The 18,576-nt window shown below is 35.9% G+C and overlaps 1 protein-coding gene across 4 annotated transcripts in view; it reads left to right on the forward strand.

Moving 5' to 3' along the window:
• CLCN3 (chloride voltage-gated channel 3) overlaps nt 1-18,576 on the forward strand; it is a 100,620-nt gene that overhangs the window by 58,520 nt on the left and 23,524 nt on the right. For all 4 annotated transcript variants that reach the window (XM_017546665.2, XM_017546668.2, XM_017546667.2 and 1 more), the window contains 6 exons: nt 5,846-5,945; nt 7,433-7,620; nt 8,924-9,046; nt 10,492-10,698; nt 14,211-14,291; nt 15,816-16,361. In XM_017546665.2, the coding sequence (XP_017402154.1) occupies nt 5,846-5,945; nt 7,433-7,620; nt 8,924-9,046; nt 10,492-10,698; nt 14,211-14,291; nt 15,816-16,361 (1,245 nt within the window). The remainder of the gene's footprint in view (nt 1-5,845; nt 5,946-7,432; nt 7,621-8,923; nt 9,047-10,491; nt 10,699-14,210; nt 14,292-15,815; nt 16,362-18,576) is intronic.

The raw sequence follows: 18,576 nt of genomic DNA on the forward strand, positions 1-18,576 counted from the left end.
GTAGCTAAAAAACCAGGAAATACAATCAGAAGGAAAGGGGAAAATACAGTACAGGAGTTGGGGGAAGAACAGGGCAAATTCAAGATATGGAGGTCAGCATGATTTTTGGCTTTGAGCAGCTCAGCAGCTAAGGCAAAAAAGGAAACTCGCTGCATAACTCTTACTGTTGAAATAGAAGAAATCTACTGGGGGCAGACAGTTTTCTGGGATTTTGCTGTTTTCTTACATTCCCTTTCCCAGTGTTTGATTCTGAGATATTTCTCAACTTGGATCCCAAATAAAGCTTATTGAGTGTTACAATGATTTGCTAACTGTTTTTTTTTAAATGGGTTTAACATATTAAAGTACAATGTATGGATCCTTTTTGTTTATGGTCGTGACTTATTGGAAATGTAATCCAAAGTACATTTTTAAAAATTTATTTGTTTATTTATTTATTTATTTATTTAGGCAGTGTCTCACTCTTTTGCCCAGACTGGAGTGCTGTGGTGTGATCTTGGCTCACTGCAACCTCTGCCTCCCAGGTTCAAGTGGTTCTCCTGCCTCAGCCTCCTGAGTAGCTAGGACTACAAACATGTGCGCTACCATGTCTCATGGCTAGTTTTTATACAAAATATGTTTTTTAAGAAACAAAATATATATATATATATTTTGAGACAAAGTCTCATTCTGTCGCCCAGGCCGGAGTGCAGTGGTGCAGTCTTGGTTCACTGCAATCTCTGCCTCCCAGGTTCAAGCGATTCCTATACTCAGCCTCCTGAGTAGCTGGAATTACAATTCTGTGCCATCATGCCAAGCTGATTTTTGTATTTTTAGTAGAGATGGGGTTTCACCATTTTGGCCAGACTAGTTGAACTCCTGGCCTCAAGTGATTCGCTGACCTCAGCCTCCCAAAGTAGAAAATCTTTCTGAAAAATAAAATTCCAAATCTCAGAAGGTCCTGTATAATTTTGGTGTTGGAAATCTACTTGTCAATGAAAATGACTGTTTACACAGATTAATTACAAGCTTCTGTATTAATGTACATATGGGTGTGAAACCTGAAATTGAAATTACATTATATTGTTTATGAAAGGTACAGCTTCTGAGATTCATCAGATGATAATTATGTTCAGTGCATATCTAAAAATAAGTACATGAAATCGGTGCTTTAATCCAGTGATTCTTAAACTTTTTGCTCTCAGATTCCCTTTAAATTCTTAAAAAAATATTGAAGAACCCCATGGTGCCTTTGTTTATGTGGTTTTTATCAACAGATATTTACCATATTAGATACCTCATACACAGATAATATAGTTGGAAAAGCAATGAGTATTTTCATAGTCTTTTAAAATTATTGCAAATATTCTTTTTTGATACTACATTAAAAGAACAGTTGTTAGTTTCTTAAAGATTAGTTGTAATGTGTACTTTGAAACTGCAACAATGAACCTTGTCTTCTGTTACATTAAAATCCATTGATTTTGAACCTTGAACTTTGAATATGTGATTTTATAACATGCAATGATCATTTGGAAAATACTGATTCACTGATCTATGTGGATCTTTTAAATGTTGACACTTTTATTATAGGATATAATATTTTAAAAATCACATTTGTTAATTTTACCTTCGATCTCTTCAGAAAAGTCTCTAAATATTGGGAACCTCTCATCCTCACAGTGATGGATACAAGTTTCCTAAAATTCTAATTTTTACCAAATAACTCAAATTCTATCATTAGAAACAAATACACATTTATTTTACTTAAAAATGACGGGATTACTTGGTTTCATTATTGAGAAAATATCTGTCAGATTCCCAAGTCTGAAAAACCATAGTTTGGTGTCACTTTTTCAAGTAAAAATGGTATTCCATGTAAGGGTCTAGTTTATTTTGCTACTCAAATAAATTATACAAGTGCCTTTCTTTAGGACATAACTTCACACTTCCACATGCAGCAGATATGTATAGTTATGCCTAGTTCCTTATGCATAGTTCTTATGTCATCACACAAAATATTAAAAACACTGAGTGATTGAGGCATTGCAGTTTTTACTACTTCATCAAAGATGCTCTTATTTGAAACTGGCGTTTTACTTATTTATGTATTTGATTTTACCGGGAAGCATGGCAGTCACGAGTGTAATGACTGTCATTACATTTGAATGACACTGCCTGATTTTTGCTAAGGAGCCAGCGGTTTTGCCATTGGTTTTGCATTTTCAGTAAAAATGTCAACACAGTGAAAAAAATACATAATGTCTTGTATATTTTGTAAACAGTTTTCTCTTTCAGACCCCTTGAAAAGAGTCTCAGGGATCCTTCAAGGTGTCTGTTGCCCAGGCTGAAGTGCAGTGGTGTGATCTCAACTCACTGCAGCCTCTGTCTTCAGACTCAAGCAGTTCTCATGCTTCAGACTCCCAAGTAGCTGGGGTTACAGGTGTGCACCACCACGCCTGACTAATTTTGTAGTTTTAGTAGAGATGGGGTTTCGCCATGTTGACCAGGCTGATCTCAAACCCCTGGCCTCAAGTAATCCACCTGTCTTGGCCTCCCAAAGTGCTGGGATCACAGGTGGGAGCCACTGCACTGGGCCTACGTTAAATTTTAAAGTCTTTCTATGTCAATGCATATACCCAACCTAATTCTTTTTTTCAGTGAACTTTTTTGTTATACTTGTAGCCTTCCTATCTCAGATTATTTTGAAGCAAATTGACATTCTGTAATTTCAAATATTGCTATTTCAGTATTTTACAAAATGGTTGCAGTTTTAATTGTTGTTCCATTTTTATTTATTAGCTTCCATATTTTGTGGGGAGTTTACCCCACATCAACCATTTGGATTCCCTGAAGTACAGATGGTACAGGGAAGGGAGTAATCTTGAAATACTAGGTTCCTTAGCAAACTCTAAGTTGACCAATGAGATGTTTTGCTTGCTTGCCTGTTGTTTGTTTCTCTGTCTTCATGGACTCACGGATTTAAGTATATTTGTGTTTTAATCATCACAGTTATTATCCTTATTGATTTTCATATTCTTTTTAGATTAGTGGGAGCTTATTTAGTTTATAATATGTGTCCTTTGACATGTCCTTAGATAATCCTAATCCTAATTCATCATAGACATTTCCTGCAGCAAACCTGGAATCAGCCATTTCTCCAAGGAGCCCTGATTCCACTGAAGAAAAATATAATATAGATACAATCTGGGCACTAAGTGGTACTTGTTACTTCTGGGTTGCCTATTGTTTCTAGCCTCCTAAGTTTACATGATTCTTCTAATTTAAATTCATAACTGTAGGACTAAACTGCTAGTTCTCACATCTGCGTTTCCTTTAAGTCATGACAAAATTTGACCATCGCGAACATAGTCATTTCATTTACCCTACAATACACACCTACAACATTGTCAGAATAAGTGTACCAACACCATCACCAACAATATGTCTACTGAAAAATTTTAGGTAATCTGCCTCCAGCCTACTGGGTAGCTGGGACTGCAGGTACAAACCACCATTCCTGGCTACTCTTTTTTTTTTTTTTTTTTTTTAAAGAGACTGGGTCTTGCTATGTTACTCAGGCTATTCTGAAACTCCTAGCCTCAAACAGTCCTCCTGCCTTTGCCTTCCAAAGTGCAGAGATTACAGGTGTGAGCCACTGTGTCTGGCCTATTCTTTATTTAATCCGCCACAGTTGTTCATACAAATTACTTTGTTGTAAAGTCCCTTTGAATAGTTTCTTCTGTGTCATTATGCTACCAATTAGATGCACCTTAGATTCATTTAATTTTACTTCAATTTTTAGTTTTGCTTTTTAGATTTAGTTTTTTTATATATAAATATATGAACTATTTCCATGGTTCCAAAGTTAAATGTACAAAACAGGTATGTTCAGAGAAGTGTGGTTTCTATCTCTGTCCCATCCAACCTATTTTCTTCTTCCCCTTATAAGTAATAATTTACATTTTTAACTTCATGGTTTAGCTTCTGATTTTTAAAAATATAAGCATATATATTTATATTCCTGTCTTTTAGCATACTTTTAGCCATCTTGCTTTTTTTTCCTGTGTAACACTACACCTATCTTATTCCTTTTTAATTGCTGCAGAATTTTTCATTACATAGGTAGAGTGCAGTTTATTTATCTGATGCTACATTGATGAACAATGATTTCCAGATTTTTGTTAGGAACAGTGATGATTGACCTCTCTGTAAATTTTTTTTTTTTTTTTTAATTGAGATGGAGTTTCGCTCTTGTTACCCAGGCTGGAGTGCAATGGCGCGATCTCAGCTCACCGCAACCTCCGCCTCCTGGGTTCAGGCAGTTCTCCTGCCTCAGCCTCCCTAGTAGCTGGGATTACAGGCACGTGCCACCATGCCCAGCTAATTTTTTGTATTTTTAGTAGAGACGGGGTTTCACTATGTTGACCAAGATGGTCTCGATCTCTTGACCTCGTGATCCACCCGCCTCGGCCTCCCAAAGTGCTGGGATTACAGGCTTGAGCCACCGCAGCCCGGCAAATGTATCTTTTTTACTTGGTATACTCTATCAAGCAGCTACTTCAAGGCCTCACTTTGGTGCTGTGCTAATTAATCGTATAAAGAAAACAGCAGTGACTCAGTCTGAATATCATCATGTTTTCTTACACATTACGTTTATTTTTATTGAGGAAAAGCAGCATGGGGTTTAGTGATTATTTTTGAAAGAAGTAATCTATTTCTAATTCTAAAGAATGGTTAATATCTGTGTTTGGTTGCTTAAAGGATAGAAGAATTAAAATCACCATTCAACTTAGAACTTACTGTATCATTTTAGTGGGGAATTGTGACTTTAAATAGACCTGATGCTTGAAATAGACTGGGTCATTGAATTCCAGCTGTAGCCCTCCTTCAGAACAGTTGAGCACTGAAGTCCTGGGCTGAGAAAACGGCTTTTAAAAGCAACAATCCTAGTAGAACAGAAGAGGTGTGGACTAGTTAGGGATAGGTTTGGAAGTATATTCTTAGTAACAGAGGTGAGACGTACCTTCTTGTGTTTTAGTATAGTGAGATCTGGATCAAATCTATTACCCTCTTGTTAATCTCCCAACTTCCTACACTATATCCAGTAGAGGACACTTTTGCCTTACATTGTAAAGAAAGAGCCCCTGGACTCTACCAATGGGATCGGAGCGCTCCAAGCCTGCATATTAAAAGGCCTATAAGTTTTAGGGGGTCCCTTTGTCCACATGATTATTCAGTAATACATTGTATCTATGGGCATGGTTTATACACAGACTCTATCTTTTAAAGAACATTATAATCTACTTACCTGCTAGGACCAGAGAATGACAGACAATTCAAACCATATTATCTTACAGAAGACATATATAAAAGATAGCTATGTGTACCAATTGAAGTTCAAATTTGCTAATATTTGAAACAATCTAGGTCAGATTTTATGTAGTTTGTGCACCCTTTGCACTCAAATCTCAGGATTCTTATTAAAATGCAGATCTTGGTTGGACACAGTGGCTCAGGCTCACACCTGTAATCCCAGAACTTTGGGAGGCCAAGGTGGGTGGATCACTTGAGCTCAGAAGTTCAAGACCAGCCTGGCCAACATAGCGAGGCCATATCTTATTTATTAAAAGAAAAAAAAAACTTTTTAATAAAAAATACATGCAGATCTTTGGTAAAGACATGTCATCTGGTTTACATGTATAACAATTGTGTATAATGTAATTTTGCCCCAAACTTACTTTTTCCATTATTTAGTTCAGAAATTACTGTTCTATGTATGGTAAATGAGAAGAATTGCTAGATTCTAGAATTGTGGCTTCTATTCATAGTTTGAAAAATGAAGCATAAACATTTCTAATTTCAGATCAACAGCAAAAAGAAAGAATCAGCATGGGAAATGACAAAAAGTTTGTATGATGCGTGGTCAGGATGGCTAGTAGTAACACTAACAGGATTGGCATCAGGTAAAGAACATTTTTCAAGCAATCCTTTTTTAGTTAACAGAAGTATAAATTGTTCTTTCCTCCTTCTCTCAGTTTCTTTTTCAGCTACCGTTGGATTTTATAAAGCATTTGTTTCTCTTCTTCAAAACATCTTCTTAAATATAAGACTAGGAGGCAGGAGGCTTCCAAGTCTAGTCTTGGCTCTGTCACTTTAAGTGTTTATCCAGCTTGGTTGATCTTTCTGGGCTCAATTTCCATATCTGTAAAATAAGTGGTTTGGATCAGATGATCAGTAAAGTATCTTTTGATGTTAAGATCATCATAAATAGCCAATATTTATGGAATGCTTCCTATGTGTTGTGCACTGTTCTAAAAACTGTGCATGTGTTTCAGCCTCACGGCAATCCTATGGTACCAGTGCTGTCATTATCGCCATTTTACAGATGAGGGGACTGAAGCAGAAGAAAAGCAGCTTAGTCTGACTGAGGTGTTACAGCTTAGTAAGTGGCCAAGCCAGGATTTGAATTAAAGCCGTTTTGCTCAAGAGTTTATTCCCTCCATCACCCTGTTGTTACACAGCATGACCACAAAGTTCCAATGTGTGAGATTTTAAGAAATCACTGCTGAGGACCTGAAAACAAATGTTAAGCATTGTTATAATCACTTTCAGCTTCCATGATGGAAGATTATGTTCAGAAGACCACAAAAAAATTAAAAGTTGTGTAGAGAATAGAGGGAAGTACTGATAATTCTAATTGGTGTGCATAATAATTTTATGGCCTCTGTGTATGTAACCCACTGATATTTTTATGTGAGAAGAAGGACCCAGATTTGACCATAAATTTGTGTATTTTTTATATTCTCACAGTAAAATAATCTTGATACATGGTTTTCTGTAATTTAAGAAAAAACTGTAAATATGAATCCTATGAGTTTCAATAATTATTTCTAATGGACATTAAATTTTCATGACATTGACATCATTTATAAGTCTGTTAATTAAGTTATGGATTGAAAATTAGATTTGTGAACCTCCTGCCAAGTAGCTGTTTTTGAAGATATTTCAGTATCTTTCAAACACTGTTTTTCGGATCACAATTAATTTGAATGATGTAACTTTTTAAAATTCCAAACAAAAATGGCAATTTCATTGTAAAAAGCTCTTTACAGTTTTAAGATATATGTTTATATTTTAAAGTCCCAGTCCCTCCTGAGTAGCTGGGACTCTAGTCGAACTCCACCATGCATGGCTAATTTTTGTATTTTTATTAGAGATGGGGTTTCACCATATTGGCCAGTCTGGTCTCGAACTCCTGACATCGTGATCTGCCCACCTTGGCCTCCCAAAGTGCTGGGATTACAGGCGTGAGCCACCACTCCTGGCCATGTGGTTCTTAAATGACCCTTTATTTAGGAGTCTCCTGCTTTCCACTTGCCTTTTAACTAGATTGTTCTCAACTCCCAAGAAGTTGACATCCCTTTTTGGTCATCTCCAACCTATTTTGCAGGGGCGTTGGCCGGATTAATAGACATTGCTGCCGATTGGATGACTGACCTAAAGGAGGGCATTTGCCTTAGTGCGTTGTGGTACAACCACGAGCAGTGCTGCTGGGGATCTAATGAAACAACATTTGAAGAGAGGGATAAATGTCCGCAGTGGAAAACGTGGGCAGAATTAATCATCGGTCAAGCAGAGGTCAGTCTTGCTTTGTCTCAAGATGAATTAATGATTGATATAGCAAAATGTTTTCAATTCATTTAACTATAGGATTAATCACATATTAGATGATTGCATCCACATTAAATGGATCCACCTGAACACATTGCAGCAAGAAAGAATTAAGTGTAGTATTGTTTCAAGAAGCTTTTGTATTAGTTAACTACATAGTTATATAACAAATCCACTGGATTGTGATGCAAATATATTTGAGCTGTAGTAGAAAAGAAGTGATAGTTACTGCAGTAGGATCTGTGTAAAGTTACTAGGAAGTCAAGTTATTGAAACAAATATATTACTAAGATTGGTAAGTCAATTATGAAAGTATGATTATCAAATAATTTAGTAAAATCAACCCTCTAAGTAGAGATACTTTAAAGAAAATCAGAGATTTTTATTTGTGGCATTACAGCATTTAAATGATTAATTTACCGTGATCTACAAAGAACTTATGACATTCTAAGTTTAGAACTTAGGATGTCATAGGTATATTTTTTACAAGACGACATATGGATATATTTTTAAAATTTTGTTTTAGCTGAACTTTAGAGCTAAAAAGTATATATTTGTGGTAAATGAGTAGTATGCTGTTTCTCACCTGGCTTGAGTTTTATTTAATGATCTGGAAAGTTGCAGCAGAATGAAATCTGAATGCTGATGTAATTTGTTTCCACCACTGGTTCCAAAAAGTGGTTTGTAGGCAGAGGTGAAGTATAGCTGAGATATCTTGGTAACAAGACTTTAGGGATTAGGAAAAAGATTAAATGGGCTCAAGGCTCCTTGGTATATATAGACATGAATTTTTGGATTCTACTTAAATACTTTGTTCATATGAAGCTTTTATTATTGTGGAAATAAACCAGGAAACGTTTACACATTTTACTGAAGTTTCTTTTCTTTTTCTTTCTTTCTTTTTTTTCTGAGATTGAGTCCCACTCTGTTGCCCAGGCTGGAGTGCAGTGGCATGATCTCGTCTCACTGCAACCTCCACCTCCCAGGTTCAGTTCTCCTGCCTCAGCCTTCCAAGTAGCTGGTGTTACAGGCATGCGCCACCATGCCTGGCTAATATTTGTATTTTAATAGGGACAGGTTTCTCCATGTTGGCCAGGCTAGTCTCGGACTCCTCACCTCAGCTGATCCACCTGCCTCAACATCTCAAAGTGCTAGGATTATAGGCATGAGCCACCATGCCTGGCCATTTACTTAAGTTTCTTATGGCAAGCATTTGCATTAGAGGTTCAGTGTAAATTAAATTCATACTCTTGAACTATTTTCTTTTTAGGGTCCTGGTTCTTATATCATGAACTACATAATGTATATCTTCTGGGCCTTGAGTTTTGCCTTTCTTGCAGTTTCCCTGGTAAAGGTATTTGCTCCATATGCCTGTGGCTCTGGAATTCCAGAGGTAAGCCAAGTAATATTTAGTGTCATTAAACATTATTATGATGCTCATCTTTTTGCCCTTAGCGATTAAAAAAAAAAAAAAGTAGGCTTTTTTTTTTAAAGGGAGGGAGGGGATGGTTTGTTCATAATATGAAAAAAAATTTTAAGTACAAGCTGTAAACATCATTGAAAAATACTGTTCTCCATAGTCATTTGATCATTTGCTATGCAGGTTATTTATTTATTTATTTTTTTTGGAGATGAAGTTTCACTCTTGTTGCCCAGGCTGGAGTGCAATGGCGAGATCTCAGCTCACCTCAGCCTCTGCCTCCTGGGTTTAAGCAATTCTCCTGCCTAAGCCTCCTGAATAGCTGGGGTTACAGGCGTGCATCACCACACCTGGATAATTTTTTTGTGTGTTTTTGGTAGAGACAGGATTTCTCCTGTTGATCAGGCTGGTCTCGAACTCCTGACCTCAGGTGATCTGCCCACCTCATCCTTCCAGTGTGCTGGGATTACAGACATGAGCCACCACACTCAGCCGGAGGTTGATTTTTTTTTTTTCTGTCACACTAATTTAACACATGACTAGGCAAATTTTCGGAAGATTTAGTTATCATCAAGAGCCTGGAAAAAGTATCTTGTGACCTAACGTTCTTTGATGGATTAGTAGATGTTTTGCTGTTATGACCCTGATTTTAATACATTCATTCTCTGTTTATAATCACCTTTTGATTAGTTAAGTTAATTATTCTTGAATTTGGCCATTTTATGCTTTGAGAAAGTAGTTGATCATAGTGAGTGAACAGTACAAACTTGAGTTTTATTTTTCATCACAATAGAGTTATACATAGGATTGGTTGAACTTGATTTGAATTTATTTATTTTCTCTCTTTTATTTTTCTGTATTTAAATGTTACCAACTTTTTCCTAATGTATTTCTTTTTAAAATGGAATTATAGTGATCTTTAAAGTTTTATTAAGAATATTTTTCATAAAAAGCAGTGTCATGCAGTATATAACAGGTGTAGTTCATCCTTCATGATATATAAAAACTATGCCACATAATTACAGTGCTCAGTGAAAACATAATATTCTTATTCGTGACACAATGTCCAAAATATATTTAAAATATGCTTACTTTTACAACAGAAATATTTCAGTTTGCCTTTTTCTTTGTTATGTAATTATAATCCTTATAATTAAGGTCTGTATTCATTTTAACATGGCCTGATATTTTGATTTTGTCCCTAAGATAGAGTTGCCTTCTCTCCTTTTTTGGTAGAGAATTAGATTGTGATATCAATTTATTATATGTAGCATAATAGGTAAAGTTTCTGAAAATTTAAGTAAATTTTTCTATAGGTTGCTGAAATTTGCAAGGTCGTTTTTGTGCATAAAACAAGAAAGTAACTTGGAATTATGTTTTTTAAAGGAAATTAAGCTGCCTTAATCTTTGCCTTGTAGATTAAAACTATTTTGAGTGGATTCATCATCAGAGGTTACTTGGGAAAATGGACTTTAATGATTAAAACCATCACATTAGTCCTGGCTGTGGCATCAGGTTTGAGTTTAGGAAAAGAAGGGCCCCTGGTACATGTTGCCTGTTGCTGCGGAAATATCTTTTCCTACCTCTTTCCAAAGTATAGCACAAATGAAGCTAAAAAAAGGGAGGTAAGTGTCTTTTGTAAGTTAATTTGACTGAAAAATATTTGTTTATATGTAGAGTTTATGTAAGTAAAGAATTTCTTAGTGCAAAAATAGTAAATTCTGTATTCAGATAAACTATTTTATTTGAGATTAATTGGTGCTTCTTTTGCTTTTCCTGAATAATCTATAACGTCTCTCTAGGATCCATTCCCAGTGTTGCTGAGTCTTTTATTTTAGAGAAGGTTTAGACAGACAGCTGGTGTCCACTGGGTTTCAGTTGCATTTCACAAAGATCTTTCTGTTTTCACTTCACATGACATCTTTCTTCTTCTGATGTGTTTTCTAAGCTTAGCTTTGTTCTTCACTCTTAACTTTCAACATTAAGAGGTTGGGAAATCCTAACAGTGGTGTTTTCCTCCTGGAGGCAGTGTCTGGTGCCAGTGTAAGTGACATGTGATATGAAAAAAGCTATCCAGCACCATGGGGAAATTCTGAGGGCCTTTAGAACCTCCTGAAGTTTAAATCAGAAATTCACATTAAAAGAGATTTTCCTGTAGGAAATCCCTTTCATTTGATTGTTTAAGGCAATTTCCTTTACCGTTTCTTCAGGCCAGCCTGGATCTTCTACAAGACCTTTAAACCGTATATGTATTATGAATTTCCTCTGATGTTTCTGGATTGCTCTGGGTATTTTCCTGTGTCCTTTATATTAGCTCTAGACTTTGGGAGCCCAGTCCCTTCCTAGTTTGCAAATCTAAATCTGCAGCACTAGATAGTACAGAGATCTTTGGGTTTTAAGATACGACTTTTAAAAAAAATCTCATTAAATACTGGCAGAGCCTTTTCTTCTTGTTGGGTTTTTTATGTACTGTAACCAAAAAGGTAGACTATTTTATCAAATGGTTTAATCTTCAATTGAAATAATTCTAGTACATTTTAATGTTCACATTAAAATATAGTTCTTGCATTGGCTGTAGATATTCCAAAAGTGGAATACTTCAGATCATCATAGTTTCATCTCTGAATAATTGTGATTCTAGTACTTTACTATACAACAAAATAGCTAGCATTATTGATTACTTTCTGTGTATCTGCTACTGTAGCAAATACTTTACTTGCATTTTAAAACTTAGTTCCTCAGTAATTTAGTAATATGGGCCTGTTACCCTCATTTATAGAATAGGAAACTAGACCTGAAAACAGCTAACTTGCCCTGGACCACATACCTAGTGAGTGGTGTAATGTGGATCAAAATTCATTTTTCTTTGACCCTGAAGTATGTGGTCTTATCTACTACATTACTGCTCCTACGACTGTGTAGGTATATATTTGTGTGTGTTCAAAACGAAACTCAAAACCATCCTGTAGCATTGCAAATCAGTGGCTAAGATGGAGCTAGAACATCTGCCTCCCCTATTCAATTCCTTTACTTCCTGTTGTACCTTGACATTTTTGGTAAGACTTTTACTTACTCATTCTGAGTTCAAAAAAATATAATTGCCGGGCGTGGTGGCTCATGCCTGTAATCCCAGCACTTTTGGAGGCTGAGGCGGGCAGATCACCTGAGGACGGGAGTTCGAGACCAGCCTGACCAACATGGAGAAACCCCGTTTCATCAAAAAAGAAAAAAAGAGAAAGAAAAAAAAAAATATATATATATATATATATATATATATGTATATATATATATATATATAAAATTTATTAGATGTCTTAGAAATTAAGTTTACCTAAATTTTAATATTCACACTGTAGTGATTAATTAATGTTTAAGACGTTGTTATTCTGTCACCTTAGTATATGTATAAATGGCAAGACTTCACTGTTAGTTGAAAGCATTAAGACCCCATAGTTTCATGTAGACAAGAGGGGAGAGTACTGATGTTGTTAAATTAAATGCTTCTTAGTTACTTACGAAACAGATTAAAACATGTGTATGGGTTATAGATACATAGGTGTTAGTTTGGTTGTAAATGCAGGATCAGGACATTCAAATAAATAAATATGTTTGCATTCCTTTTAGTGGGTGGGGGGAAGGAAGTTAAATTTGCTCCCTTTCCTCCCCAAATAAGCAGAATCCACATTCTAATGCCAACAATTTAATTAACACAAATATTTATTTATTTTTAATTCACCAAATTTGTAGAAAGTATTTACTGGGTGCCAGGCACTGTTCTAAGCACTCTCTATATATGTACTCAATTCCTTAAGAGCTAAGTAATATTATCACATTCCCAGTTTAGAGAAGAGAAAACTGAGGCACATAGAGGCTGTATATCCATAGTCACACAGCCAGTAAGTAGCAGAGCCATGATTTCAACACAGCAGCCTCGCTGCAGAGTTCATGCTCTTACCATTTACAGCTTAATTTTGATTATTTCTAATTTCTTTTCTGGAAATGTAACAATTGACCATTTGAAAAAATACTGTAGGTAGACTTGGATATTTGCTGGATTAAAGTAGTGAAAGGAATACAGACTCTTAGCTGGGCACAGTGCCTCATGCCTGTAATCCCAGCACTTTGGGAGGCGAGGCACGCAGATCACCTGATGTCAGTAGTTCGAGACCAGCCTGGCCAACATGGTGAAACCCTGTCTCTACTAAAAAGACAAAAATTAGTCAGGTGTGGTGGCGGGCGCCTATAATCCTAGCTACTTGGGAGGCTGAGGCAGGAGAATCACTTGAACCTAGGAGGCAGAGGCGGCAGATCCGAGATCATGCCACTGTACTCCAGCCTAGGCAACAAGGGAGAAACTTCGTCTCAAAAAAAAAAAAAAAAAAAAGGAATACAGACTCTTAGAAAAATAATTACAAATAAAACCTTAGTGAAATTGTATGTGTAGTTGGCTTTATACTGGTGGGAAGTAGACCCTGACCAGCTGATAGACTGGTAAACTAGAGAAAGGACACAGAAGTGTATTCTTGGATTTTTCTTTTCTTTTAATTTTATTGTAGAGATGTTGCTTGGTGAGACTGTCATTTGAGAAGCTGTTGTGTGTGCTTTCAGAATGAGGCTCTCTAGATTAACAGTATTTTAGCAGCATTTCAGAGGGCATAGGGTAGTAAAATATGGGGAATCTTACTAGGTCTTCATTTCCCTGAATATCTTGCTAGGATTTGGAATAGACTATTTCTGGTGGAGCTGTTAGCTCTAAAACTTGAAGAAATGATATTCTATTGAAAAATAACCACCATCCCAGATACTGTCCTCCCCTCTTAACTACACAAACATACATCTTGAAAATTGTCTATATTCATTGCCGCCTCTTCTTTACACCACATTCACATTAGTATATCTGGCAAAAATGGTTTTTTAACTGAATAGTAAATGTGTGACCTTTCAATTAAAGCACAGGAGAAAAAGATAAACCTTAATAGAATAAATGAATACCTGCCCTTTGCTTAGGGAGCAAGGAAACAAACCTGCAAGTTAAATTGAGAAAAGCCACTTGGAAAATTCAAGTGACATGAAGAATTTTTATTCGGTATGCTTGAATTTCTAAGGAATTAGGAAATAAGCCATATCCTCTTTCTAGGTGCTATCAGCTGCCTCAGCTGCAGGGGTTTCTGTAGCTTTTGGTGCACCAATTGGAGGAGTTCTTTTCAGCCTGGAGGAGGTAGGTAAAAAGAATACAACAATTAAAATTATACGTAATTATCATTACAAATATATTTTAGCACACATTTCAGTTTTATAGGTGATGTCATAGGTAGAGATTTTGTTTTCAAAATTATTTTTCTAAAGTTGTTTTCTACTCATTTCTTACATAAAAAGTAAATGTTACTCATGTTCCATACCTGGAGGAAACTATTTTTTAAATTTATTTTTTTATGTATAAATATGAGTAATTATTTAAAATTTCACTTTACTTTGTTGTTATATTTAAAAGTAAGAAGTTGTGAATTTGACTTGATAGAGGACATGTGAAACATGTTTCACAATCTATTCCCATTGGCCAATTTTTGTATTTTTAGTAGAGATGGGATTTTGCCATATTGATATTGGCCAGGCTGGTGGGGCTTTTTTGTTGTTGTTTGTTTGTTTGTTTGTGAGGCAGTTTTGCTCTTGTCAGCCAAACTGGAAGGCAAAGGCACAATCTTGGCTTACTGCAACCTCCACCTCCTGGGTTCATGCGATTCTCCTGGCACAGCCTCCCAAGTAGTTTTTATTTAAAACATTTTGATTAATTCCTTTGTTGTGTTTTAAAGTTTTTTGCATGCAATTATTTCTGATACAGTTACTGATGTTTAAGGAAATAATTTTAGTCACTTCAGTGGATTATTTTGCTTTTAATTTCTTATAGGTGTTTTAAGACTTTTTACATAAAAATGTGACCAGGAATGTTTTGATTTTTTTATGTTTATTTTAAAATCTGGGTTTTTTGGCAAATAATAATTGTTTATGTTTTTGGGGTATAATGTGATGCATCTATACATGTATACATTTTGGAATAATCATATCAGAGTGATTAGCAAAACCCTCAAATATTTATTATTTTCTTGTGATGAGAACATTTAAAATCCTCTCTGAGCCAATGTGAAATATGTAATACATTATTATAAACTGTAATCACCTTACTGTGTGATAGAACACCCGGACTTACTCCTCCTCTGTTACTTCATACCCAATGACTAGTTTCTCCCCTTTCCCTGCTCACCTCCCCACCCCCAGCCTCTGGGAACCCCTATTTTACACTCTACCTTTAGGAATTTAACTCTTTTAGTTCAAGAATGTTTTTAAATTTACTTTTTTCTTTTAGTTGTTTGTATTCTCTTTTATTAATACAGAAGAGGCAAATTAAATACATTATAAGCTAACAGGAATTGGTGACGGTACATTTATTTTTAACCACCGTGATTGAATTGAATGTGAAACTCATTTTGAAAATAAAACAGTGCTAGGTATTCTAAATATTTATTAGACATTTATGATCAGTTGATACTGTGACTTTGTAGTGACGATCACCATCTCCAAAAATAATAATAACATCAATTTTCTTCTTATAGTAAAATCCATTGTATGTAAATTCTAACTACAGCAAAATTTAGAGCTAAGATATTTACCATTCAAGTTATAATATATCAGACACATCTTATAAAATGATAGCATTAAGTTGTCTTTTCCTTTTTTTTTTTTTTAGGTTAGCTATTATTTTCCTCTGAAGACATTATGGAGATCATTTTTTGCTGCTTTAGTGGCTGCGTTTGTTTTGAGATCCATCAATCCATTTGGTAACAGCCGTCTGGTCCTTTTTTATGTGGAGTATCATACACCATGGTACCTTTTTGAACTGTTTCCTTTTATTCTCCTAGGGGTATTTGGAGGGCTTTGGGGAGCCTTTTTCATTAGGGCAAATATTGCCTGGTGTCGTCGACGCAAGTCCACCAAATTTGGAAAGTACCCCGTTCTGGAAGTCATTATCGTTGCAGCCATTACTGCTGTGATAGCCTTCCCTAATCCATACACTAGGCTAAACACCAGCGAACTGATCAAAGAGCTCTTTACAGACTGTGGCCCCCTGGAATCCTCTTCTCTTTGTGACTACAGAAATGACATGAATGCCAGTAAAATTGTCGATGACATTCCTGATCGTCCAGCAGGCATTGGAGTATATTCAGCTATATGGCAGTTATGCCTAGCACTCATATTTAAAATCATAATGACAGTGTTCACTTTTGGTATTAAGGTAAGTGCTAATGTGAGGTGCTATTTGGGTTCAAAACTTATGTTCAAAACATATATATGGAATGAGAGAGGTTGTTGTTTCATAAATGACTGATAAAAGCACTTATCTTTTGAGTTTAATTTTAAGTAACAGAAAAGATAACTTCTTAGCATAGATTGTTGAGGGTATTATTTGTTGCTATTTAACAAATTACCCCCAGAACGTAGCAGCTTAAGATAACTACTTACTTTGTTCTTGATATTGGGTCAACGATTTGGGAAGGGCTCAGTGGCCATTTTTTGTTTGTGGTCTTTTATATAGTTGTTCTTAGATATGGCGAAGGCTGATCATCTCAAAGCTGCTTTTTTTCATTTCCTTTTGAAAAAAATGTTTTTGTGGGTACACAGTAACTATATATAGTTTTGGGGGTACATGAAATATTTTGATACAGGCATGCAGTGCATAATAATCTCGGGGTAGATGGAGTATCCATCACCTCAAGCATTTATCCCTTGTTACAAACAATCCAATTATACTCTCAATAATTTTCAAGTGTACAATTAAATTATTTTTGAGTATAGTTCAAAGACTTCCTCGTTCATGACTAGCACCTCAACTGAAAAGACTCAGACACCTGGGCTCCTGGGATCAATCACGCATACTCTGTCTCTCATGCACACTCTTGCTCGTCCCCTCTCTTTCTCTCGCTTTCCCTTTCTTCTCTCTCAGTGGTTTTTCTAGGGTGGTGGCCTCAGAGTAGTTGGATTTCTTACATCATAGCTCAGGATTCTAAAGTAAGCGTCCCAAGAGGGCTGTTTTTAATGTAGCTGAAGAAGTCTTGCAGCATGACTTGTTTTACTCTGCTCATGCTCATTGAGAAAGTCACAGAGGCCCACCACTATTCAGAGCAGGGACATACGCTTAGTGGGATGAGTGCCAGAGAATTCATGTTCATGTTTTAAAACCAGTTTTATTAGTTTCCTATTGCTGCTATAATAAATTACCTCAACTCATTGGCTTAAAAGCCACACAAGTTTATTACCTTACAGTTCCAGAGATCAGAAATCTGAAATGGATCTCACTGTGCTAAAATTAAGGTGTCCGTAGGGCATTCTGGAGGCTGTAGGAGAGAGTCTGTTTTTTGCCTTTTCTGGCTATTAGAAGCTGCCGGGGTTCCTTGGCTCCTGGCCCTCTATTTGCATCTTCAAAGCCAGCGATACCTGGTCAAGTCTTTGTCTTGTCTCACTCTGACACAAACTCTGCTAAATCTCTCTTCTGCCTTTGAAAAACCTTGTGATTACTTTAGGCCCACCCAGATAAATCAGAAAATAATCTCCTTTTTTAAGGTCAGCTGCTTTGCAACTTTCTTTCTGCAACCTTAATGCCTCCTTGCCATGTAACAGAATGGAATCACAGGTTCTGGGAATAAAGTTAGGGACATCCTTGAGGAGCCATTATTCTGCCGTATACCAGTATAGGGTGTTAGCTTAAAGACACTGCAGACTCAGTGAAATTACTAAGTCTATAAATACATACCTTTTTCTATCAAGGAATTAAGGCAGCTGGGCCTTATGCCCTGGGACATGGCTTCTTTTGGATTTATAAAATAACAGCGTTTGTTGATTAATGATCTATCAGTAAATATAATTTCTTATATGAGTATTAGTGATATATATGGGGAAGTACATATCAGCTTATTCTTGTTCTTTCAATTACTACACCTGTACTTTTGTAATAGTATTTGCTAGTGGTAATGTGCTTTTACAGATGTAAATTAATGTGGAATAACAGTTTTGTTTCTACAAAATTGGAGTGGTATTAGTTTTTGAAATAAGGTCTCTTTTCTTTTATCCTCAGTCTGTAGTCCACTGAGTATCAGGAGTTAAATAATAGAAAAGCCTTAAAGTTTTACCTTTTTTCTTAGGGGATCAAGTTAAAAGCTGTTAAAGCTCTTTTTTCTACAATAAGTAAGTGTTGTGTAAATCCCAACTTTCTCACAGTCAGTTGAGCTACAAGAAACTGAAGGCAATTGGCAGGCCTATATCAAGTCCCACCTTTAACTCAGCTCTGGCTGAAGGATCAGACCTGGCAAGAGAGTGTAAAACACACTGATTTTTTTCTATTGTATATCCTTTTAATATCCTAATAGACTCAAACATGCCATCATTTTGTGTTTGGCTTGTTTCATATTCAGAAGGGTCATAACTATTACTCTTTCAGTAGTTTTTTTTTTTTT

Source organism: Cebus imitator, unplaced genomic scaffold (assembly GCF_001604975.1).
Source record: "Cebus imitator isolate Cc_AM_T3 unplaced genomic scaffold, Cebus_imitator-1.0 Scaffold190, whole genome shotgun sequence".
Lineage (NCBI taxonomy): Eukaryota > Metazoa > Chordata > Mammalia > Primates > Cebidae > Cebus > Cebus imitator.